At 39.3% G+C, this 25,098-nt stretch overlaps 2 protein-coding genes across 9 annotated transcripts in view; one reads left to right on the forward strand and one right to left on the reverse strand.

Annotated features, from left to right (window-relative positions):
• Positions 1-25,098, reverse strand: part of Firrm (FIGNL1 interacting regulator of recombination and mitosis) — a 363,157-nt gene that overhangs the window by 16,320 nt on the left and 321,739 nt on the right. The window contains exons 1-10 of one of the 6 annotated variants that reach the window (XM_026405224.2): positions 18,055-18,163; positions 15,461-15,500; positions 14,286-14,374; positions 12,479-12,583; positions 11,881-12,021; positions 10,927-11,092; positions 9,581-9,665; positions 7,527-7,665; positions 2,689-2,769; positions 1,058-1,122 (exon numbers count right to left, since the gene is read on the reverse strand). In XM_026405224.2, coding sequence (XP_026261009.2) covers positions 1,058-1,122; positions 2,689-2,769; positions 7,527-7,665; positions 9,581-9,665; positions 10,927-11,092; positions 11,881-12,021; positions 12,479-12,583; positions 14,286-14,374; positions 15,461-15,500; positions 18,055-18,150 — 1,007 coding nt within the window. In that variant the 5' untranslated portion in view covers positions 18,151-18,163. Of the gene's footprint in view, positions 1-1,057; positions 1,123-2,688; positions 2,770-7,526; positions 7,666-9,580; positions 9,666-10,926; positions 11,093-11,880; positions 12,022-12,478; positions 12,584-14,285; positions 14,375-15,460; positions 15,501-17,945; positions 17,959-18,054; positions 18,164-25,098 lie in introns of those variants that run through there. The other 5 variants (XM_026405225.2, XM_026405226.2, XM_077802625.1 and 2 more) reach the window with 5 other exon arrangements.
• Mettl18 (methyltransferase 18, RPL3 N3(tau)-histidine) lies at positions 18,259-21,319 on the forward strand. 3 transcript variants are annotated; one of them, XR_013344301.1, is made up of 2 exons: positions 18,259-18,453; positions 18,990-19,075. XR_013344301.1 is itself a non-coding variant. In XM_026405240.2 (2 exons), exon 2 carries the CDS (start codon positions 20,178-20,180, stop codon positions 21,273-21,275), a length of 1,098 nt encoding a protein of 365 aa, XP_026261025.1. In that variant the 5' UTR covers positions 18,269-18,453; positions 19,979-20,177; the 3' UTR covers positions 21,276-21,319. The 3 variants fall into 3 exon arrangements, 2 of the variants coding, with proteins under 2 accessions (XP_026261025.1, XP_026261026.1); XM_026405240.2 differs by lacking the exon at positions 18,990-19,075 and adding an exon at positions 19,979-21,319 and having other exon boundaries at positions 18,269-18,453; XM_026405241.2 differs by lacking the exons at positions 18,259-18,453; positions 18,990-19,075 and adding exons at positions 19,321-19,421; positions 19,979-21,319.

The raw sequence follows: 25,098 nt of genomic DNA on the forward strand, positions 1-25,098 counted from the left end.
TACAAACTAAGGTTCCAGCAGTAAAAAAAAAATGCATATTTTACATCTGTTTCTATAAAGCAGCAATATACTTGAAGTACTGAATTGATAGTAGGATGTATGAAGACCTCTGAACTAAATGTTACATAATTCTATAAAATTAAAAAGTTCATAATCTTGGAGAAATCCTTGTAAGTGCCTTTTTTCTTTTCATTTTTGTTTGTGTGTTTGTTTGCTGTGCTAAGGGTCAAACCCCCGGCTTTGTGCATGCTAGGCAAGTGCTCTACCACTAAGCTACATTCCCAGGCCTTTAGTATTGTTTTGATGCATTTTAATACCATTTGACAAAAACAGGGTAAGTAAAAAACAAACACTAAATCAATAAGTGGAACAGTGTGTGTGTGTGTGTGTGTGTATTAAAAAGATACTTCTGACAAATTCTGGCTTCATTTTATGTCTATTAAAAGTTGTTTTGGGGATGCAGCTCAGTGGTAGAGTACCTGCTAGTGTGTGTGAAGGCCTGGATTCAATTCCATATACCACAAAATAATGGGTGTGCCAAATGGAAGCTAAACTTTGAAAGCTAACTTTTAAGCTAGCACCCAGAGACAATAAAATTCCAGAAAATAGTCACTTTCTGTGATTATGTTACACAAAAATAAAAATGAACTTGAAAACATTTAGCCATTATATCTTGAGCTATATATTTTTATATAATCCTCTCTCCCCTCTCTTTTGGGACTAAACTTACATGTATGTGAGTTTAATTTATGTTATCACAAATGTAACTATGTGCTATTCTGCCCTTTTCTGTGCTCAGTCAGGAAGTTCTACTAACTTCATTTTAAGTTTGCAGTTCCTTTCTTCTATGTTTAATCTGTAAATAAACCCACAAAATCAATTTTAATTTCAAATAAATAAAATTTCCAAATCTATCAAACAAAAATTTTTTTGCCTTCGTTATTATCACATCAATTATTTATTACTTGTGTGTCACTAGTTAAGAAAGCAAACGTAGTAAACTCACATGGAATCCATCCTTCACAAGATTCCCTCTCTACTTATTTATTTTTTTTACCTGTGTATCTGAAGATAAAGCTGATGCAATGTGCCGCAAGAATCAGAAAGGAAAGGAAGAAATTCCTGAAATAAAACAATTTTTCAATCTTTGTAAGCAATATGACTTTCTAATACATATCTTGTCCCAAAAGCATGCAAATAAAATAAAATCCCAGATATGCCATATTAAAAAAAATGTACATGATCATAAAAAGAAAGATGAGGCTGAGCAGGTACATAAAATTCTTTACCATTACAAGTACCATCCTACTACAATTAGCAGCTATCACTTACTGAGCACCTACTATGGAACCACACTAGTACCAAATGATGTTACATACAGTACTTTCAGTCTTATCAAAAAGCTTACTATATATTATTATCCTCATTTTACAGAATAGAAGATTGAAGCTCAGATATCAATAACTTCATCACATAGCTAAATAAGACTGGGATTCAAGCCACATGTGATTCCTCTATCCATTATGACTATCTCTTAGAAACTAACAGTGTAGACAGACAGACAGACGTGGTGTGTGCCTATAATCCCAGTGGCTCAGAAAGCTGACGCAGGAGGATCGCAAAGTTTAAAGCCAGCCTCAGAAACTTAGCAAAGCCCTAAGTAATTTAGTGAGATCCTGTCTCAAAAAATAAAAATAAAGGGCTAGGGATGTGGCTCAGGGATTAAGCACCCCTGGGTCCAATTCCTGGTATATAAAAAAGAAACTGTTATATGGAAATAAAAATGTAAGACAGGGCATAATTACAGAAAATTTTACCTTCTATTCACCAAGTGAATCTTAGATGGGTGACTGCCCCTCAAGTGCCACTGGTGCACTTCCCAAGCGTACCTCTGCCCCTGGACCCTGGAGTAAGACCCCGCAAGTTGCAGGAGCCCAGCATAAGAGGCAGATGACTACTGTGAGAGGTGACTGCCAGAGGACCAACAGAGTCCACATACAAGCAGAAAACAACACACTAGGGCCAGTGTGCTGGGCAGGGCCAGTATGCTGGGCAACATATTCAGTCCACTCCACCAACTCAGGTGTCACTGCCGTTCCCATGACTCCCACTCTTACAGTTGAGACAGTCTCAAAGTCTGGACATTTAAACTTTAACAAACTAATTTAGAAATATATAGAAATAATTTTTAATGGTATTTAAAGGTAAATTGAATTATTTTCTGAAAATCGATTTATGCTTATGAAAATATTTTTTTCAGATGTGAATAAAAATAAAAATGATAGTGCATGGGGGTGCATGGCTATAATCCCAGCTATTTAGGAGGCTGAGGCAGGATGATGGCAAGTCTGAGGTCAGCCTCAGCAACTTAGTGAGGTCCTAAGCAACTTAGTGAGACCATGTCTAAAATAAAAAATAAGAAGGGCTAGGGATATAGTTCAGTAGTAGAGCACCCCTGGGTTCAATCCCCCCAACTACACACACATAACAATGATGATGGGAACAAGTTAAATAATACAATAGATATTCAATATTTAACAACTAATAACAAAACCATTAACAACCCTTCAAAATATACTTGATAAAATAACTTCAAAAGATTAATTTTGGTAGGAATAGTAATAACAGGACAATTTATAATTTAGTATAGATTTTACATTTATGCATTATAAAGGAAAGAGCCTTTACCTTAGTGTAATGCAAAAGGGAGTTGGCAAAGAAACGACATAATTTAAGTGTTTTCTGGAATAATCTGTAGTCAGTATTATCCTGTTCCAGAAAAAGGACATAAGGAGTTATAATAAAAATACAAATATGTAATTAGTTAAACTTATAAATGAGGCATTTTCTAAAAACACCTCTTAATAAATACAGAGAGTATAAAAATTTCCCAAGAAAACATTATTATTCTCTAATATTTTGGCAGGAGCATATAAACACACACTAAATGACAAGAGATATATTTAAGAAAATAAAATTCTACATGATTGAAAATAAATAGTAGCCTAATAGCAAAGAGGCAATCTTTCTTGTTGATTTTAAAGGGAAAGAAATTTAAATAATTTATTATTCATTGCTATACAGGAATCAAGTTAATAGTCAAAAGAAAAAGGTCACTAATATATAAAAGACATGAAAAGGCAGTTCTGAGAAAAGAAAAAACAACCAATCAATAACTAATACTGAAAAGACCCAAATGACCACCCAATCCCCATATCATGTGAGAGGAGGAAGGACGGAGGGCTATTTGATTAAAAAGCCAAAGAGGAAAGAGGTTGACAAGCACTTTCTTTTACCACTGGTGGAAGCATGAACACCACACTCTGTTCATTTTTATTAAGACTGGAAGTGTTAAAATATCCTTTCTGGACCTATCTCATAGAAATACTGGTACTGCTATGAAATCAAAGTTCTTGATACTGTGAAAACTGAAGTGAACCAAATGTTGGCAAAAGGCTAAAGATATTTATGGTACATTCATAAATTATAATACCATACAGTTATTAAAAAGAATAGGGTAGATATATTGTCTACAGAAAACTCTAAGATTGATGAAAAGCTTTAAATTAGTGCCACAAAATTAAATCAAATAGATACATTATCTTCAATGTTGAGAATTATTTTATATGAAAATAACTTACCTTAATGTTAATGTTGAGTATGATTTTTTTCAACAATAGCAAATCCTTAATTAAACCCAATAAAATTGGAATCACATGATCCATTAATTAAATAGGATCCTTCATTTTGAACTTTACCAAAACTAACTGAAAAGTTTTCCTCAGCAGAAATAGAGTAGATGAAAATTCACCTTTTTTTTTGCTCAATTATGCACATGAATCTCAAGAGTGTTATGTAAGTATAAAAGCTGAGCGGTTAAAAATAAATCTACACTGACCATAAAATGAATTTTTTTCAGTCTAGATGTCATATCCCCCTAAGAAACCTTCCATGACTTCATGATTGGGTCCCTACCTTATACTCTACTTTCCATGAGCCAACTAAGATCTCTGTCCTAGAAGCACTTAGAATTATCTGTTCATCTTGCAAGCTAGACTCTTAAGTTATTTAGGGTAGAGGATGTGACTAACTTAGTACCTACTACATTTCTTGGCACACAATAAGCACTCTGGAATTACTTTATAACACCGACAACTGAATGATAAGGCAACTTATTATCAGTTTGTCTACTTTCATTTTTTCTCTCTCACTCACAGAGAAATTGTATAAGCTTTGGTTGACATTCTAGTTTTTATTTCATTACTAAATACCATACTACTATTTAAAGAGCTATTACTTTGATGTTCTTAAAAGCAAGTGAATAACATATGCATTAGTAGTCCCACCTTGATTTACTCAACTGTTTAAAACAAAGTTTGCATCCCAATGCCAACAAAGAAGGGACAGGAAATATAAGCAAGGAAGACCATTTTCAGTGTTTTAAAATGTGTACCCATTCTTCCTTTCCTTAAATAAAATACTGATGAAGTCCAAATGTAGCAGACAATAAATCTAAGTATAGGCATCAGATATAAAAGTATGTGCTTATTTTCTGAATAATACAAATTTCTCAAATCATTACATGAACAAATGTTGAAATTACAATGGAAACTAAATTATATGTAAGGGCCTTTCAAATAAATTTCTGGCCAGATGCAGTGATGCACCCCTGTAATCCCAATGGCTTGTGGGGTTGAGAGAGGAGGACTGCAAGTTCAGAGCCAGCCTCAGCAACTCAGCAATCCTTCTCTAGATAAAATACAAAAAGGGCTGAGGATGTGGCTCAGTGGTTAAGTGCTCCTGGGTTCGATACACGGTACCAAAAAAAGAAAAACAATCACTGTGGCTAAAACACCATCTACTGAGAAGTCTAATTCAATATTTTCTTTTTGAAATTAAATCCAAGAAAATAGAGAATAAATAATAAGTATCGTATGGATTTGGGGCTATCATGGGCTGAACTGTTGAAGTCCTAACCCCTAACACCTCAGACTATATTTGGAAATACAGTCATTGCAGACGTAATCAGTCAAGACAAGGTCATGCTGGAGTAAGGTGTGTGCTTAATCCAGTGTACCAGGTGTCCTCGTGGAGAGATGTGAGACACAGGGAGAGACATCATGGCAGTGGAGGCAGAGGCTGGAGTTCTACAGCCACAAGCTGGGGAATGCCAAGGGCTGCCAGTAACACAGAAGCCAGAGAAGGGTGGACAGGTTGTCCCCTACAGCCTTTGAGAGAACCTGGCCCTGCTGCCACATCTTGGATTTCTTGCCTCTAGTACTGTGAAAGAATACATTTCTGTTGTTTTTAAAAATGCCATTCAGTTGTGGTCATTTGTTGTAAGAGCCCCAGCAAATTTAGGAGCTGTGTTAGCATGCCAGACTATTATTAAATCTAATGGTTTTATTTTGACATTTTGAAAGCAAGGTGCTGTGGTCTAAATGTTAGTGCCCTTTCCCATGCGAATTCCCTTGTTGGAAGCTAATATACAATGGGATAGACACAGAGTGGCGTCCATGGGGAAAGAACAAGTCAAGAGGGCTCTCCTCTCACCAGCGAGATCTGGGCCCTTATAATAAAGAGGAAGGGAGCTAGCTGCCTTTTACCCCACAAGGAGGCAGCAAGAAGCAGGACCTCTGAAGCGGAGAGCAGCCCTCACCATACACAAATCTGATCCTGGATACCTAGACTCCACAACTGTAGATACCTAGACTCCACAACTATGAGAAATAAATTTCTACTATTTATGAATTTCCCAGTTTAAGCTAGTTTTTGTTTAGTAGTCTAAACAGATATAAGTGAAAATTACTTGAAAACTTTTGATTCCATAAACATGAATAGTGAACGACAGAGGGCACTGCTGCTCAGAATTCAGAGTTAATAGTAAAGAGCTGGGTCCATATCAGAGCTCTGTTTCAGCTAATGGACAGTGTGGAGCTGGCCACATTTATCAGCCCCACATCTGCAATTTAGTTTATGATTTTCTTACGAAAGACAAACATTTTACGTACATACAAATAGCACCTGCATTGGTCTCTTCTCTTGCCACTGTAAACTATGCTGGGGCTTGGGTTTTCCTCAACTCACTCCTGTCCAGGAATCTTTGCTAATTTTATTCTCCAAACACCAGCTGTGGAGTCTGCGGTGTCAATAAAAGCAAGAAGGAAATTGAAAGGGGGGGGGGGGTTGGGGGTTGAAGACATACAGGGTGTAGGAGACAAAGGTAGAGAAGGGGACAAGCTCCCTGCAACGGACAGGATGCCCAACCAAATAATTCCTCCTTTCAACAAGGTGAGGGGAACAAGGAAGGGCAAATGAAGGAAGTGGGAATAAAAAAGGAGGGGGAAGAAGGGCTCTAAAGGGAGGACAGACATGAGAAAAAGAGAAGAAAAAGGTCAGCTCCTTCCTGAGCCATTCCTTACTTCCTTCTTAACACCTTCAGAGCTCTCTCGAGGTAGGATTTGTCCTTCAAGATCATCCCTGTTCCAGAAGATGCTACCAGTTTGGGGACTTAGAGGAATCTGGCACCTCCACCCCCACAGCTGCTTGGCAGGGAAGAACACAACACAAAGGAAGTCCTTATATGAGCCTGCAGGTCCACAAAGAGGGGTGTTGATATTTTAGGAGGAAATATTTATTGTCATGGTTTGGATAAGACATCCTCCAAAAGTCCTTGTGTCCATGCAGCAATGTGTGGAGCAATGACTAGACTAGGAGCTGGGACCCCATCGGTCCACCCTGGCCTGAAGGGACTGACTGGGTGGGTAACTACAAGCAGGCGGGGCAAGGCGAGAGGAGGTGGTACATGGGGACAGGCCCCAGAAGGGTGCATCTTTCCTGCAGCCCCTCTCCTCCCTCCTCTCTTTCTCTGCTTCCTGATCCCACCAAGAGCAGAGTAGCTGTCCTCTGCTGGACCTCCCCCATAACGTGCTGCCTCACCTGGGGCCCAGAGCATGGAGTCGGCCATCTAAGGACTGAGACCACTCAAACTATAATTCCAACAACTGTATTACAGATGTTTAGAACTCATCTATTTCCTAAATGGTATGTCAATTTAACACTATAACTTCTTGAAATGAAACTAAACATAAGTTTATACAAGTTTTAAAAGACTGATACACATACACACCACTAATGGTTGCATGCATTGGTGAAGGAAACACAGAAAGATTGTGGCTATGTGAAAAAAATTCTTAACTAAATCAGAATTAGGATTATAATTTACTCTAAATAAACACAGAATTAGAACTTGTTCTAGGGTGGAAAACAATGAAAGAATTCTGAGGCAAAGACCTTGACCACCAGTTAGTGCAGTGTGGACAAGAGGGTAAGGTGGACTCCAGAGACAAGGGCAGTCAGGATGCCAGGCAGTGTTCTGAGTGGGAAGTAACTACAGTTGTGAATAACCCCACAGACCAAAAGAAGGAGTAAATCAAAACCTTTTTAGAATGATCCATTCGTCCAAATGAGACTTAGTATCTGCCAAGGGATAGAACAGTACTGCTTAAAGTGCTGTTAGATTGTACCTGCACATTTGACTGAGTCATCTGCTCAGCTAACTGCAGACAGGAGTGGAAGGAGGAAAGAATGTCTTCACACAAGCTAGTAATGACATCCTTGTGTTTTAACCGGTTCTTCAAAGCTGACTGGTGTTTAAGGCTCTGCCTAAAATGAATAAAACAAAAAGAATACAATCACAAGTAATATAGCAAGTAACTTAGGGCCATAAAAATATCTGCTTTATACAACACTTTTAAAAACCACAATGCATAATATGTATTAGAAGAGTGCACCCAAGATGTGCTAACGTTACATCTGAAGCAGTTGCTTGTTTTTTCTCTTTGTGTAAAATATTAACTGAGCTCTTACTATGTGCGAGGCACTCTTCTATGCCCTAGGGATAAAAAAGTAAATCAAGCTGGGCGTAGTGGTGCACACCTGCCTGTAATCCCACCAGCTCATGAGGCAGGAGGATCAAGAGTTCAAAGCCAGCCTCAACAACGGTAAGGCTCAGTGAGATCCTACCTCTAAATAAAATACAAAATAGGGCTGGGGATGTGGCTCAGTGGTCAAGTGACCCTCAGTTCAATCCCTGATACCCCCCCACCCCCCCAAAAGTAGATCAAATAGATACCATCTCTGCCCTGTGTGTATAGAACTTGTGACTTGTGGTCTAGCATAAGAATATTAAATAATTATAAATATATTTAATTATGGTTGTGATAAATGCTGAGACAGAAAAGCCAAAAGTGCTACAACAGAAAAAGCTAATCTTGGGCTGGGATTGTGGCTCAGCAGTAGAGCACTCGCCTAGCACGGGTGGGACCCGGCTTCAATTCTCAGCACCACATAAAAATACAGGCATTGTGTTGTGTCCATCTACACCTAAAAAATAAATATATTTTAAAAAAAAAAAGCTAATCGTATTCTTAAGGCTATCAAAGAACGTGATCATAAAGATGATACTTAAGCATAAAACTGAAAGAAAGCTGGAGTCATCAGCGTGCAGAGTGGGAGCATTCTAGGCAGAGGGAAAAGCTGTGAAAGCCTGGGCCTGGTATATTTAAGGAATGAGGAGCAGGGAGACAGCAGTCTGTGAAGGAGGAAGAGTCCAGGGAGAATTAGGTGTTACTTTGTACATTGGGAGAGATGTAAACAGTAGAGTGACATGACTTGATTTACTTTTTTAAAAGATCACTCTAAACGCTGAGTAAAAAGTGAACTGGAAGGGGGCAAGAGTGGCACAGACATGATAACAATGATTTTGGTGGCGATGTGGCTAACTTGTTGGGCACAGTCTCAGCATTTTAAGTGATGAACTCAACACTCACTATAATCCTATCAAGAAAGTGCCACAATTGTTACATTCATTCTCAGAAGGGCAAATTAACCACATGCCCAAGGTCTCGGGAAGAAAAAGTGGTTTCAGAATGAACTCAAGGACATGCAGTATGACTCCCAGGTGACATTCTCAACTAATACACTATTTCTTATTGGCAACTTAATGCCTTAATGATATAGAAAAGCACCTAAGACAACAAAGAATGACCCCAACCTTTCACCTTTTATGCACATGTCTAATAGAGGTTTCAATGATGCTGACATTGTGACCATGTCTTCCCTCACTCCTACGAACCTGATGAATATCATAGGCATTCTCCCTGAGAAATTCTTCCCAGCACTCCAGTTTCAGAAAGTCAATATTACTTTATAAATGGAATAAGTTGGAAGAACCCAAACGTGCATAATGAAGGGATTGCAGACAGTTGTAATTAGTTACTAATTTGCCCAAGCTTATAAATACTTGATAGTTGTTTAACAATAATACCTACAACCAAGTGGTTAAGGTATAGTCTGATTCAAGTCCACTGCTAGCTGACTCATTTTTCCATGTTAGAGATGGTAGCATGAATAAGTCCAAATTGGTACGGAAGCTACATATAGGATATCTTTATTGCCAGATAGCATGGCCAGTGAACAATATACACACTACACAAAATTGTTCAAAATGCAATCTAAGAAACCATGAATAATTAGGATTTGAGATAAATGAAATATTTATAAAAACTAACAAACTTACTTAATTATAAACTTCCAAGTATTGGCATGGAATGCTTGATCCATACTGGAAATAATAGAGCAGATATCCAATAGTGTATGAATAACTACAAAGAAAGATAACAGAGCCCTTAGGATATTAAAATGTCATTTAGGGTGTTTCTCCTACATTTAAAAGTATCAACTAAACATTTCAATATTTGATTGAATTAAAATAGGTAATGCAGTTTCAAAGTAACTGTGTCAGAATAATCATTCAAAATAAGTGCCACACTTTTGACTTAATTTTTACAAACTATGGAAAATTAATTTTTTAAGTTTCAACTTAACCTATGACTTAAGACCAAAAACATCCAGTAGAAAAGCTGTGCCCTATTATAATTGAAATATTCTATAGATACGATTCTAATCCAAATTGACAAACTAAGAAAAGAAAATCTAACAAGGAAGGATTAAAGCTAATATACATGGTATTCGTGTAAGGTTTTTATCTGCCTATGGCAGATAATTTTATAAAACTGGCCACCACAGCTTACAATATCCATACTCTTCCACAGTAACACTAAACATTGTCCCTTGACTTGATTTAGCAAAGGAGACAATAATAAATCTGAGACAAGTAGAAATTTGCAAAGTAATTGCACACCAGGAATCGCCCAAGTCCATCCTAAGGTGACTGAACCTGTGTTAGTCCCTAGAATGAAGTGCCACACAGGACTTTCTCAGTGCTTCTGCCTCTGCCAATAGCCAGATGTGCATGAAATTACCGACTACAAATATATCAATGAGCCAGTTACGCTACCTGGGGCAGAAAAGGTTATCTCAGCTGATCCCTGCCTGTACTGCAGACTCACAGACTTGTGAATGATTCAAACAGTGGCTATTTTAAGCCAACAGATTTTTGGGGTGGTTTGTTACAGAGCAAAAGAACTTAGTACCCTACACAAAACAAGTTATGAAAATAATCTTTTTTACACAAGTTTTGAAAATAATCTTTATCCTATATATAAGACTATTGTTTTTCAAACTCTGGGTCATAATCCATTAATGAGGGATGAAATCACTTAAGAATGTTACAATCAGCAGTTATTTAAAAATTAAATAGCATGGAGTGCATCACATATGAAACAGGTATTACTTGGTACATGTACTTTTATATCTACTGGGAAGGAATGTAAAAATACATTTTGCAAATTTCAAAATTTGTATGATTAAAACTTTATCCAGCAAGAATTCAATTATTTTTTATGTATAATGAGTAAAAGATCCTGAAATCACTAGAAACAATGTTGGGTCTAATATTTTAACTGACACATGCATTACTGTTATTTCACATCAGCCACTATAGAGTAACTTTTCATCACTTACCTATTACCATGTTCAAAATACCATCATTCTCATCTACTGAAGGGTCCATGCAAACCATGTCCAGCAATTCCATCAACTGCTTCTGAAGAGAATAGGCCTCCTTGAAAAGAGCCTGGAGAAGGTCTGAAACAAGGTGTAAACACCCAGAATATACAGCTTCACTATTCTGATCCCAAAAATTAAAAAAAAAAATGAGAGAAAAATCAAATCATAAAAAGCTTAAGATCCAATTTACTTTAACATATACTATCAGATGTCAGAAATGTAATGCAATGCTTTTAACTTATCATACATCCATAAAACAAATATTTCAGTGATCACCCATTTTACATGTGCTTAGACAGCTGTAACAATGTGTAAGATGATTTGTGATTTTCATGATACGGCAACTCTAGAACTAATAACATTTGAAGACAACATTAGGTCAAGTGCACGACATTTTAGCAAGTGACCAACAAAGAGAAGTATCAATGAGCTAGCAATTTTCATTTACCCAATAAACAGCAATATAAAAACTGCCTGTGCTTTACAAATTCTTGGCCAGCTTTTGTGCCTTAAAGCTGCCCCTGGAATGTAGAAATGGACCAAATAAGGGTCAACTCCCTTTCTAATAGGAAGTTCATTAAAGCGATTGATCACTGACCCACAAATGCTATATATCAGGCAATTTCAGAATCCCTGTCACTCAGTATAACTCCTGATCATTTCTTTCTTTATAGAGGAAAAAAAATACATAAAATGAACACCAACAATGAACTCTCAAAAGACCATTTTTTATGTCTTCCTTTTATCCATTTACTTTGAAGCACTTGCACACATACTCTTTTTTCTAAGGAAAAGTCTATCCTAATAACCTTGGCTAAAATGCAAAACCTTATATATAAACACTGTTTTACTCAGCCTCTTTGCCCATTGATTCTAGGCTACTTAAAGTATACACAGACCATTACTCACCTTACAATGTACAAAAGTACTTTTGATTACATGAAGGACTGAAGAGGGGAGACTCTGTATACTTTCTAGGATGATGGATTCCTGTGTGGCACAGACATGCTGAACACATCCTGTAAGAGCTCCTAAGACCTGCACCATTGTCTGGAAATAAGAAAAGAAGATTTATCCTAAGTGTATATTTTTGTGTGCAATAAAAAGGTATCAGACAGTATGCTGATTGTTAGGGATAAAACAGTGAACAGATAAAACATACTCTGTTCCTCTTCACACAGAACTTCAATCTACCCCAGAACAATAACACTGGAACAACTGGCCAGTCACTTAGAAACCTAACCCACACTTCAAAATACACGGCAAGTATTCCACACTTGCCTCAAAACTTCAGGTATCTCGATATGTCTCCTTGTAAGAATGCAAATATTTACTCAACATAAGCTGTATAAAAAATCGAGAATTCAGTATTCCTATCTTTAAGTTCATAAACTTAAATCCAGCATTAGGCCATTAAACAAAGACTATATGGCTAATCAATATAAGCATAAACATTTTCACTCCCCCTAAACTCCCTCTCTCTCTCTTTCTGATACATTTGACTTACCTGTAAAATATTCCTTAAAGTGTTCTGGATTTCTAAATTTTGGCTTGACAGTCCTCTGGCTTGACTGGTTAATTCACACATCATGTCATCAAATAACTTTATAGTCTGTAAAAACAAATTAGGTTATAAATGAATAGAAGAAACAAAATTCTCTAGGAAAAGAAAGACATATCTTTAAAGAAAAAAAAAAAAACACCATGATTTAATTTTGCATTAGCAACATCAACAGGATATGTATGGTCCAGCTTAATAAAAAGCACCTAATTAAATAAAAAATACATGTAAAAAGTAATTCTATAGGGGCTGGGGTTATTGCTCAGTGGTAGAGTGCTTGCCTCATGTATGTGAGGCACTGGGTTTGATCCTCAGCACACACATAAAAAGAAATAAAATAAATAAAGATATTGTGTCCATCTTAAAAAGTAATTCTACAACATAATCCCTAAAAAAAGCCCCCCCACAAAAAATAATTACTGTTTCTGTCGTTTGAGTCTACAAACAACAAAAAGTCACTTGAGGTTTATTTGGGGCATGCAAGAAACAGAAGCACTATTCCATACACTTAGAAAACGACTGCCTTGAAACACCCTCCACTTGGCACCTTACAAGGACACACTCTGGTGTGGGAATGGATTTATACTGCATCACCCAGACATCATTCACTAATATTTGAACACTCTGCCCTTTGACCAATTCAAGATCCCCTTCCTACATGAGAGGTAGCATATGTAACCTCGTAACTAGCTTAACTACCCCAATATCTTAATAATCAGATTTTTCTAAACTCTTTAAACAGCCTAAACCCTGTAAGAACAACTCAGTCAACAAGGCAATAAAGCTACAGAGGACATCGTTTCCTGCAGGTCAGTGAACTCAGATTCCTGTTTTCACCTATATAACAGCAGGAACATTTTTGGCGGTCAGTAACAAATTCTAAAAGCTTTTTAGACAGAAAATAATCCATGAGTATTACTATGAGTAAAAGGAATTCTGCTGATTGTCTGCTTAAAAGACAAACTTAAAAATCCACTCCAATAAAGGCCAAGCAATCATAAATAAATGGGTTACAATCAGCACCAAAGCACCTTCCACTTTGAGAAAAAAAGTATGGCTACATTTTTTCAGAGAACATCTACAGCTACAAAGTAGTAATATAGTCTGTGAGCTTAATGTTTTTTCATAATTACTTGATTTTAGTTTTTTTTTTTTTTTAAATTTCAGTTCCCCCCCCAAGACTTCTTTAATAAACTTTGGTTTCCATTTTGCCAAACACTGACATTTAACAATTATCAATAAATACTACAAAGATGATAAAGAGATTTAGCAAATTTCCATCACCCATTCCAAATTTTCATTAATAGCTTTAAAACACAAGAGTTTTTAAAGTTAACCACAATAATTTGAATTCAATTAGCAAAAGATCTATCAATCAGTAAAGGATCTGAAAATAGTTTTAATCACCTCAAGTTTACACCAATGTCATCACATTTTCACATGAGATTTTTATTACTTATTTGTACTTCAAGTATGTTTGTCCAAACTGAGACTAGATTTTATTTTTATTTATTTATTTATTTTTTCGTACTGGGGATTGATCCCAGGGGCACTTAACCACTGAGCCACATCCCCAGTCCTTTTTATTTTGAGAAAATATCTCACCAAGTAGCTGAGGCTGGCTTTGAACTTGCAATCCTCCTGCTTCAGGCTTCTTGACTCACTGGAATTACAGGTACATGCTACCATAGCTGGTCTGAGGCTAGATTTTAACAAGCTTTATGACATGCAGATTAATATAACAGTACTATACCTTTGGTAACACTTGAGAAAAGAATGTCTGTTCCAATGTCAGGTGGTTCATATGAGGTAAAAACATTTCTACCATAATTTTCAGGATTTCTATAAAGCAAAATAGCAACATACCTTGTAAAAACACTAAATCATGTCAGTTATTAGTCATTACTTCTTACCAAGTGTGAGAATATGTAAGTATTGCCAATCAAAGCTCTGTACAGTGTCACAATGACATATTCTATATGGAGAAACTATTAAGCATTTAATAGCAAAAGGTATCTATAATAGCAAAAAAGAAGTCAATGACAACCTATATAAGATCTGTCATTAAAATATTTTATAACATTAAAAAAGTTCACAATACTTTAAACAAGAAACTTCCAAAATAATAAATATAATCTCAATTTTAATATATACATAAATGTCCAAAGAATGAGATAGACTGACAAGAACATACAGGAAAAAGTGACAGCTTTCATCAGAATCTTAACTATTGCAGATTAGTGGATGTTTTATTATCTTTTCTGATTTTCTGCATATTACAATGTTCTACAATGAATATGTATATCTTTTACATTGAAGACAAAAAATAAATTTGCTACTTAAAAAATTAGACACAACAAAAAATACAGATCCAAAATTATAAAATTCCACAATTCAGTAAAACACAAATAAGCTAATTCAAAATCTGAGTAAACTGAGCAATCTACATATAGTCTTAACTCTCTAACTCCTCTAAGAGAATAAATCTTATCAAGGAAGAATGATAAAGAGATGAAAAGGAGAAAGTCAACTTTCCCCAAATGACAAATTTGTCATCACCCAGACAATCAATCGGCTTTTTATAACTCAGAAAGTACATTCTAAACAACATCAATCCTGTTAGATGCTGAAGGTTACTAAGTAGACTTATGTTTCACGTAAGTCTAATGACAACACTGAAAACTGACAATGTACACATGTGCATAGCAACGGATCTTTTGGCACTTATCCAAAATGGAATTTAAAACTCTAAGCATTGTAATTTGAAGGAATTTGTTCATTTTAGGTAATGGAAGGTCACAGTGGCTGTACAGAAAACGATTAAAGCTGAAGGGAACACAAAATTGTAAGGACACATCTATTAATATATGTGGAATTCAGACCTAATGACATCAAAGTAAATCATACAATCAAAATAATTTTACTTACCAACATGTTCAATCCAATTCTCAGAATGTTGATACATAGAGTAAAATAATTAAGGAAGATACAGTATCACAGTAATAGGACATTCGTTACTGAGAATAAGTTCAAAGAGGACCCTTCTTGGAATTTAGCAAGAATTCATGAGAGACTGAAACTAGAGACCGATTCCTGGCCTACTTTTACTTTAAAAAACTTAATGTTTATTCAGTAAACAAAAGTAATGTGAGAATACTTAAAGGAAATATTTTCAAAACTATTCAGGGATAAACTTTTCACTCCATGTGTAGTCATGAAATGCTTTTAAGATAAAAAAATATTGTTACTATATGATACACGCAGTTCTGGTTTCTAGTAAAGACATTTCTGTCTCCTCAGCATTTCTACTTTCTTGCTTGCATACTTGTCTTACCAACATTACCAGTCTGAAACCCTTCTGCACATAGCAGGGGCTTACAAATATTTTACAAATACATTCATTACCTATGTTCAATACCAAAGTTAATATAACCACACCATAAACTACATTGGTTCTAGAAATGTTTTACTGTAAAAACCTAAAGATCATTAAAGAATATGCCAACAAGTAACAAGGATGTCCATAACCCCATCACCTAATACAAGAATTGATTCTCTTCTGAAATCTTTGCATTTTTACAGCAAACAAAATGAAGTACAGGTACAGTCACAAACCTATTTGGCTTCAGTTGGGTAGAATTTGCCTTAAGGAAAATGTCAGGTTTTTATTATTCCACAATTCATCCTAAATTATGATTATGTAAACATGCAGGTGAGGGCTGGACAATAATATGTACAATGCAAAATACGAAAACGATTATGTTGGGGTGACAGGAATATGGATTTGTTACACTTTTCTTTCGTTTGTCGTCAACAGTGAAAATACTACCTCCTACTAAAAAAATAGTGTCCGAGACTTCCAATCCTTTTGACCCTTGCACTATTTTCAGCACTTTACTTAACACTTATCACAAGCCAGGCAGTTCTCAATACTGAGGAAAAAGCAGTAAGCAAACCAAGTCCTGCCCCTACTTTACAGTGTAGTGAGGAAAAACAGGGCAGGGAGAAGCAAATTAAACAATTTCTATTAATGATGCTCCTCTCTAAAAAACTGAACAGGGCAGCTGGGCAGTGGCATATGCCTGTAAGCCCAGCAGCTCAGGAGGATTGTGAGTTCAAAGCCAGCCTCAGCAACAAGAAGATGCTACACAACTCAGTGAGATCCCTTCTGGGGATGTGGCTCAGTAGTTGAGTGCCCCTTAGTTCAATCCCGGGTATGCTCCCTCTCCCCCCAAAAAACTGTACAGGGCAATGTGATAAAACTTAAAAAGACTGGGTTTGGGGGATTACCTTAAACTGAGGGCTCCAAAAAAGCCCCTTTAAAGAAGTAACATTTGAACCAAGACTTGAATAAAGAAATGCCCAAAAGGCTGGAGAAGACTAGGAGGGCTCAAGTTTCTGAAGCAGGTGAGCCTGATGTATTTGTTGACATACTGTAGTTAGCCAGTGTGAGAAAAGAGCAAGACTCAGATCATGGGAATTTAAGGTAAGTTTGGATTTTTTCCCTAATTCATTAAGAAGCCTCTGCTGGGGATGGGGGGGGGGCAGATTCTTTTTTTGAAGAATGGATTTTAGGAGGATATAAGTAGAAACAAGGAAACTATTAATAATAGTCCAAGAGGTAGAGTTTGGAGTCAGAGTGGTAGCAATAGGGATACTGGTAAGTAGGTTGATTCAAGATATAGTTTGTCAGAAAGAATAATTTGCTGATTAAGTATGAAAATAGAGAGGATTCAAGGTTTTAGTTTATAGAATCATTTACTTGGATAAGAAAACTGCAGGAAGAACAGGTTTGAGTTTTTTGTGTAAAGTTTGAGACGCAAAGTAAGGTAGGAATATTCACTTTCAATTTACTGAATTGCCCCTAGAACCTGGAGGGGACGCCAAGGAGCCTGGCTGCTCATCTTTGTTTCCCGCAAACCTGACGCCAGGCCTGCCACTCAGTCCTGAACACGGGTGTTCTCCGAGGGGGAGGCTGGCAGCCCCCCGGTTGGAGCTCCGGGACGGCAATCGCGTCTCTGCACAGTGACTGAGGAAAGGCACTGGTACCTTCTGGGATCTTGCTCATGCCTCCCCGAATGACTTGTTTGTGATATTAATATTTATATTGGGCTTTAGCTGTTAAAAAAAAAAAAACCTCATGTGTACAATGTTCCAATGATGGTCATTTCTTACTCGTTCCTTGGAACTCGTGGGGCTAGGGCTACACTGTCACATTGTCACACTCACAACCAAGCCTCATCTGCACAGGCAGCAGCGGCCCTCGGCACTCAACGCTGACAGAGGCCAACAGCGGAGGCAGCCCTACCCAGCGAGGCCGACAGGGCAGGGGAGAGGCCTGTCCATCCACTGACCGTCTCTCAAAGCCGTGGCCTCGTAGCCTCACTGCGTCCCCGGACCCCGACTCACTCACCCCCGCTGCACCGCCAAGAGCGGCGGCCAGCGGCCCCGCCCACTCCGCGCGGGCCTGGGAGCCAGGGCGGACCCGGCCCGCGCCACAGCACGGTCCTCCGCGAGGATATGAGCAGCCGAGGCAGGACCGACGGCAGCTCGCGGCGGCACTGCGCCTCGGGCCAGTCGCGCAGCTCCTCCAGCGGAGCCGCGCGCTCCTGAGACATGATGCCCGCGCCGCTTCCACCGCTCCCGCCGCCGCGCCGGAAGCCCCGGCCTCCCGGCAGCCCTTGCGAGGCGGCGCCAAAGCGGGCACCACCGAGAGGCGCGGCCGCGCGCCCGAGGAAGCCGGCCCCTCTAGGCCCCGGAGGACTCCACTCACTGGTGCGCGCTCGAGGCCGGGCGAGGCGGGCACCGCGGCTCTCTCCGCCCCGCGACCCCCGGTCCCGCCGGCGGCCAGCGTCCCCGCGGCTGCGTCGTGGCTTTACTCGCAGCTCGGTGCTTCCGGGAGGTGAGGCCGGGAGTCCCAGGTTCGTACTCTTGGCCCCGCGGGGCTCTTTGGGTGCACGGGTGGGCTCAGGTTGGCTGGACCTCGCGGGAGGTGGCCCCAGACCCGCGGCGCGGCAGGGCGGACGCGTCCCCTGTCACCGGTGTGCCCCCCTGCGTGCCCCCCGTGCCCCCCGTGTGCTCACCTGGGTCACCCATGTGAGCCCGTGCGTTTTCACCTGCATGTCCCTCTGTCACTCACGTGCTCAGGCTCCTGGTCTGGAAAAATGTGCCTGGTGAGAACCCCACCTGCATGTTTTTAAAGGGATGTTCACCTTCCGGACTACAATCTTGAGCTCTTGTTTTTGTTTTTAAGGATTTTTGTTTGTTTTAGTTTCAGATGGACACAGTACCTTGATTTTATCTATTTATTTATTTTTATGTGGTGCTGAGAATCGAACCCAGTACCTCACACAAGCACTCTACCTCTGAGCCACAGTCCCAGCCCTCTTGTTTTGGTTTTAGTACCCAGGGGTGCTTAACCACTGAGTTATATTTTTTATTTTTTATTTTGAAACAGGGTATCACCAAGTTGCTGAGGCTGGCTTTGAACTTGTGATCCTCCTCCTCAGCACCCTTGTTTTTTGAGGCAGTAACAAAATGAGGTAATTCTGAAAGTTTAGGGAGTGAATAGGTTTGGTTACAGTCAGGATCACTGAAAGACAAGTTCCTAAGCTGTCCTGTCTGAAAATCCTGGACTTTGTTCGGTGGCAGTGGCTGTTACTGTTGCTCCTCTCTTGTTTTTATAGTTTATTTTCTTCCCCAGCTTCTGATCTTTAAGGTGTGTGTGTGTGTTTATCTTTTCTTGTAAGGGTCCGACGGAGCGTCGGAGGGAGAGACCACACAAGAGACCAGCCTCATGCAATTGCAGGGGGGGAAGTTTTATTGAACCAGCATGCTGGGGCTCAAGGCTCACTCAGGAAGGGAGAGCAGCCCAGAGCCCAGAGCAGAGGTCAAGCAGAGCTTAAGTACACTTTTTGGAGAGGGTGGGGGGCTTTGCATACATCAGAACAAATCATCTTTAGGCGCGGGAAAATTGAACAACAACCCTGAGCCATGATTAGTGCATACATTGGCGGGAACAGATTGGACAGGGGTGATTGGTGCTCCTAAGTGGGGTCTGAGCTATTTGGAGCCCTTAGCTAATAAACAACCAGGGAATCAATGGAAATATTTTACTGGGCAGTTCAGGTATTGTTCTAACAGCTACAGAGATTACAGGTTCCGGGGTAGCAGAGGAATTTTAACAATACCTGGCCTATTATTATTATTTTTAGCCCAAGCCTTTCAATTTAGAAGCTTTACAATGCCCACTCTTTTACACTTTAACTCAGACTCTTGCAGCTTAGAATCAGCTTAGAAATTTTACCTTTACATTCTCAAATCTCCTTTCTCCCCCTACAGCTTTTTCAGAAAAGGCAGCTGATTATGGGGTAGTGTGTTTAATATTTCACTTTAGTGAAATGTGACATTTTGCTTTAATAATTTTATTTATTTATTTTTCTCTAGGGCTAAATTCAAAGAGGAGCAAAGACCTCTAAAAAGTCTTTGGAAATGTGTTTGTAATGGTGTGTAAGCAGCTAAAGAGGAATTGACCCCAACAGAACTAACTGGATAATTGAGGCAGGTTTCTGTGTGTCATCAAATTCTGTCCAGAAATCGAAGAATCTTCCTTTGAACTCCAGGCTGGTGTGCATTTAATAAGAGGATGACCTTTCAATTTAATTTCACTATAGAAGACCATCTGGAAAATGAATTAGCGCCTGCTGGGGATGGAGCTTTGACTCTGAATTCCTCAAAAGCATCATCAGGGTCAGTAAGTCAAAAGGGAGAACCTGAGAACAAAAAATGTTCAGAGGAGCACCTGGGGAAGCCCAAGTCAGTGGGGAATGCAGCTCCCCCTCCAGATGCAGATCCACCTAGTGCAGCTGGGAGCTCAGAGGGCTCTGGGCCACATGATGATCGGCCTTGCTTGAGACTTGCCAAAGAGCATGCTGTGCCTAGAGATTTGAAGAAAGTGCTAGAAAATAAAGTCATCGAAATGTTGCCAGGTCTCCAGCCTGTGAACATATCAGTCGTGAAAACCACCTTGTTGAAAGAGAACTTCCCTGGAGAAAACATAGTTTCAGAAAATTTTTCTTCACACTCTGATCTGATTACAGGTGTTTATGAAGGAGGCTTAAAAATCTGGGAATGTACCTTTGACCTCCTGGCTTATTTCACAAAGGCCAACATGAAATTCGCTGGGAAAAAAGTGTTGGATCTTGGCTGTGGATCAGGGTTGCTGGGTATAACTGCACTCAAGGGAGGGGCCAGAGAAATTCATTTTCAAGATTATAACAATCTGGTGATTGATGAAGTGACCCTACCTAATGTAGTGGCTAACTCCACTTTGGAAGAGGAAGAAAATGATGTAAATGAACCAGATACAAAAAGATGCAGGAAGTCAAGAGTAGCCCAGGAGGTGTGCAAGTGCCGTTTCTTTTCTGGGGAGTGGTCTGAGTTTTGTAAGCTTGTGCTAAGCAGTGAAAAACTCTTTGTAAAATATGACCTCATTCTCACCTCAGAAACCATTTACAACCCGGACTATTATAGTGCTTTGCACCAGGCGTTCCACAGACTGCTGGGTGAAAATGGGCGGGTGCTTCTGGCCAGCAAGGCACATTATTTTGGTGTTGGTGGAGGTGTTCATCTCTTCCAGAAGTTTGTAGAAGAAAGGGATATATTTGAGACTAGAATACTCAAAATAATTGATGAAGGACTAAAGAGATTCCTAATTGAAATGACTTTCAAGCAGCCCGGTTAATATTCATGGAGTCTCCTAAGTGAAATAAACAGAATGACCCCAGACTTCTGTTTTGCTATTGTTTTTTCTTGAAATTATGGTGTGTCTTTAGTTTTGTTTCTTCAAATAATAGACCAACTGTGTTAATAACAGTGGATTTGCTAAGTGAGACTGAGCAAGTGTCCTTGAGCATTTGGTGAGATGACCCAGTAATCATCTTACAGGAAAGTTCTGTTTTCATTCTGTTTGCCCTTTCTACCACCTTGGACTTTTCATGAAGTTGTCCCCAGGAAATCCTGCCATTTCTTATCTAAAGTTTGTGAATTTCTTCCCAGTCTTTTTAGTTTCTTGTTCACACAAAGTACCTGGTCAGATTTTTAAATGGTACACCATTTCTAAATGACACTGAACCTGAATATTAGGATGAAGGCCTTTTATAACTAGGAAGAAGGTTTTATTTTCATATTCATTTACCTAGGATGCTGAGCAGTTGAATTCATGTTAAAATGAGGAAACAAGAATCTGATACGAGTATAAAAGTGATACAGAGAATTTAAAATTAACCTCTTGTAGTTAAGTAAGAGAACTTAGGCTCTTGGTAAGAGAAACGAGAATAGCAAAAGATAATTCTGGGGCGGGGTGTAGACTCCTTACCAGTTGTTCAATCCTGGTGGGGGGGGGCAGCATTTTATTGCTTTTGTTATTTTTAGTGCAAAAGTTTTCACATCACCTCTAAAATTGACATCTGCTATGCTATCTATAATTGTCAGTTTCTTTTCTTTTTTAATCTAATCCTCACAAACTTTAAAAAAAAAATCCTCACATGCTTCTTTTTTCCTTTCTCTTATTAGTGCATTAGGTTGTATATGATAGTTGGCTTTATTTTGACATAATCACACCTGCAGGAATTTTATTTACTCCATTTCAGTCCCCAGTGCCTTCTCCCTCCCCTCTGCCCTCCCCCATTCCCCTTCCTCTGCTCTCTGGTCTACCTTGCATTCATTTATGGTGCTTTAGAGCTGTGGTATAAATGCTTTTCACTGTGGTGTATTTATACATGCATGTAGTGTAGTTTTGTCAAATTCATTAGGCGTTTTCTCCTGTTTCCCCTCCCTCCTTCCTTCCCCTCAATTACCTGTTTCATTGATCTTCCCTCTGTCTTTATGATATCAATACCATTTTTTGTTTCTTGGAAGTACTTTAAATAATGCTACATCTTAGGTTTAATTAAATGTGGTATTTATTGGACACCTGTTGACTAGGTACTCATATAGCATCTTGCTTCATAATTATAACCTTATCAGATATATTGGTGATGACCATGACAGCTAACAGTTTTTAGCATATACTATACGCACAGCAGTTCAGCTTTATACATAATAACATTTAATATTCCAAACAGCCCTGGATTAGGATGTAATTACTGTCCTCATTTTAGAAATAAATCAAAACTCAAAAGAATTCAGTAATTTGCTCCCAATTACATTCCTCCATGTTGAACTGGAATCTCAACTGAAGCCATTGGAAATTATACTTTTCACCACCTCCTGGTTTCAACCCTATCAATGCCTATTTTTATCACAAACATTTCTCAACATCATGTATTATTCTGAAGTGAAGGTCAGTTAAAGAAACTTGTATCAAGCCTGGTGTTGTGGTATACCCCTGTTATCCTAGTGACAGCAGGCTGAGGCAGGAGGATCACAAGTTCAAAGCCAGCCTCAGTAACTTAGATATCATCTCAAAATAGGCTGGGTGTGTATCTCAGTGGTAAAGTCCCCCTAGTGCCATAAAGAAAACAGTTTATATCATTAAAAAGTACACACACATCCTTAACATATATAGGGTTACATGTACTGTTTCTAACTATGACATGAACAAAGTCATTTATAATCTCTTTGTATCCTATCAGGGGGCAGGTAGTGAGTGGCACACTGAGGCCACCGAAGGCAGGCAGTAGCTGGTGCTAGACCCTGAAGTGCCCTTGCTGGAAAGCCAGCTGCAATTCCAGACCCACCCGCTGGATAAGGTGGTACAAACAGGCCCGGCCAGCTGCCTGGGCCAGTTGGTCCCAAGGCAGTGAGAGAATCCGGTGATACATAACAGGTGTTTTCAAGAGAAGCTCTCCAAGATGAATGAGCCCTCGGTAGGTCACGCGGGAGGCCTGTCCAAGAGGAGTAGAAACAGGCCATGAGCAAGGTTCTGGACACAAGTTCAGTCTTTAGAGGGGGAGTCCAGCATATGTAGAAGGTATCAAAAAGAAGCCCAGACCTTGGAAGGTAATTCTGAGGTAACAGGTCGTCCAAAGGGGATACACCTAACCAAGACAGCTGGCAGGAGGAGGACTTGGGATGTGAGTCATGCTACAAACCCAGGAGAGGGATGCTTCCTTAGTTAGATTTCTTGTGCAAATAATTTAATTGTTTAAGGAGATATATAGGCTAAGACAATGGGTTTTGTAGTCTAATACCTTGAGTTTAAAATTGTTTCCCATATCACAATGAATCTCATTAATGTGTATAAAATGTGTTAATAAAAATAGATTTTTAAAGCCCTAAAATTTTTCCATTTCCCTCTGTGAAACAGGGCTTATAATAGTATCTCCCTAACAAAATTCTTTGGAGATTACAACTTAATGTTGAGTGTCATGGATCCTATTACACATTTCCTGTGTAGAAATGAAAGTTATTACTTCCAAGAATATTTAGTCACCCTGTTTTCCTAAACAGATAGGAAGTCTTGCTCACTTTTGTTAAAAGTTAGATTTCTACCTTTATGTTTTACAAATCCCAGCCCAGAACTTGGAGAAAAAACTAAGTTCCAGACTTTGCACTGCCCAGCATCAATCTCCACTCTGTCCCACCACCCACCTCCTCCCCTCCCCTCCAGTTCCTGTAGAGTCCCTTGGAAGCTGTGGCATTGCAGATGGTTAAGAATGGTGAGACGGTGGAATGAGATGGACATCGTTACCCTACGTGCATGTACGAAAACACGAACGGTATGACTCTATTTTGTGTGTAACCAGAGCCACGAAAAATCCTGTTCTATATGTGTACCATGAATTGCAATGCATTCTGCTATCACGTGTAACAAACTAGAATAAATAAATAAATTTAAAATTAAAAAAATAGAATGGAGAAGGGTGTGTGCCCTGGCTGAGTTATGGAGGCACGGTCACCTGCGTGCTGTGTTCTGCCTGTGGGCTCCCTAAGTTCCAGCTCACTGTCCCACAGATGGCTCTCTGCCCAGGGTTCAGACCTGGGGGTTAGGACTGTCTCTGGGCTGTCCGAGAGCCATGACTCCCTGTGCCACGTGCAGTGGCCAGTGACAGACGTGTTGTAGGGCCTGCAGGTGTGTGACAGCCGCTCAGCTGGAGAATGAGCTGAGTGGAGCACCCCTGTCTTTGCTTTTCAGCATCCTCCATACGGTTTCATCCAGGTGCTTCATAAGCACTAGAAAAAGAGGACAGCAAGGGACTCTGACAACTCGAACTGGACCTTCTGCCTCCACTTCAGCCAGAGGCGCTGCCCTTGGTGTGGTGTTTATGGTGGCACTGCGCTTGCATGATGTAGGGCTCTTCTTTGAGTAAAACCACATATTAAAATTGCCCACATATCTGGGCGCAGCCCAGCAGAAAGGGTGCCCTCTGCCATGAAGGAACCATTTATTGTGGTCCAGGACGCAGCTTCTCTTCAACCAGCTTGTTTGAGGGGAAGACCTGGTACATTTATCAGCACTAGATATTCCTCACAATTCCAATTTTCGCCTTTTTGAGAAATTAAAAGTGAATCCAGATAACCCTTAAAAGTAAGTTCTTCATCTACAAGGGAAGTTGTCTGAGAGA

Source organism: Urocitellus parryii, chromosome 9, assembly GCF_045843805.1.
Source record: "Urocitellus parryii isolate mUroPar1 chromosome 9, mUroPar1.hap1, whole genome shotgun sequence".
In the NCBI taxonomy this organism is placed as follows: domain Eukaryota; kingdom Metazoa; phylum Chordata; class Mammalia; order Rodentia; family Sciuridae; genus Urocitellus; species Urocitellus parryii.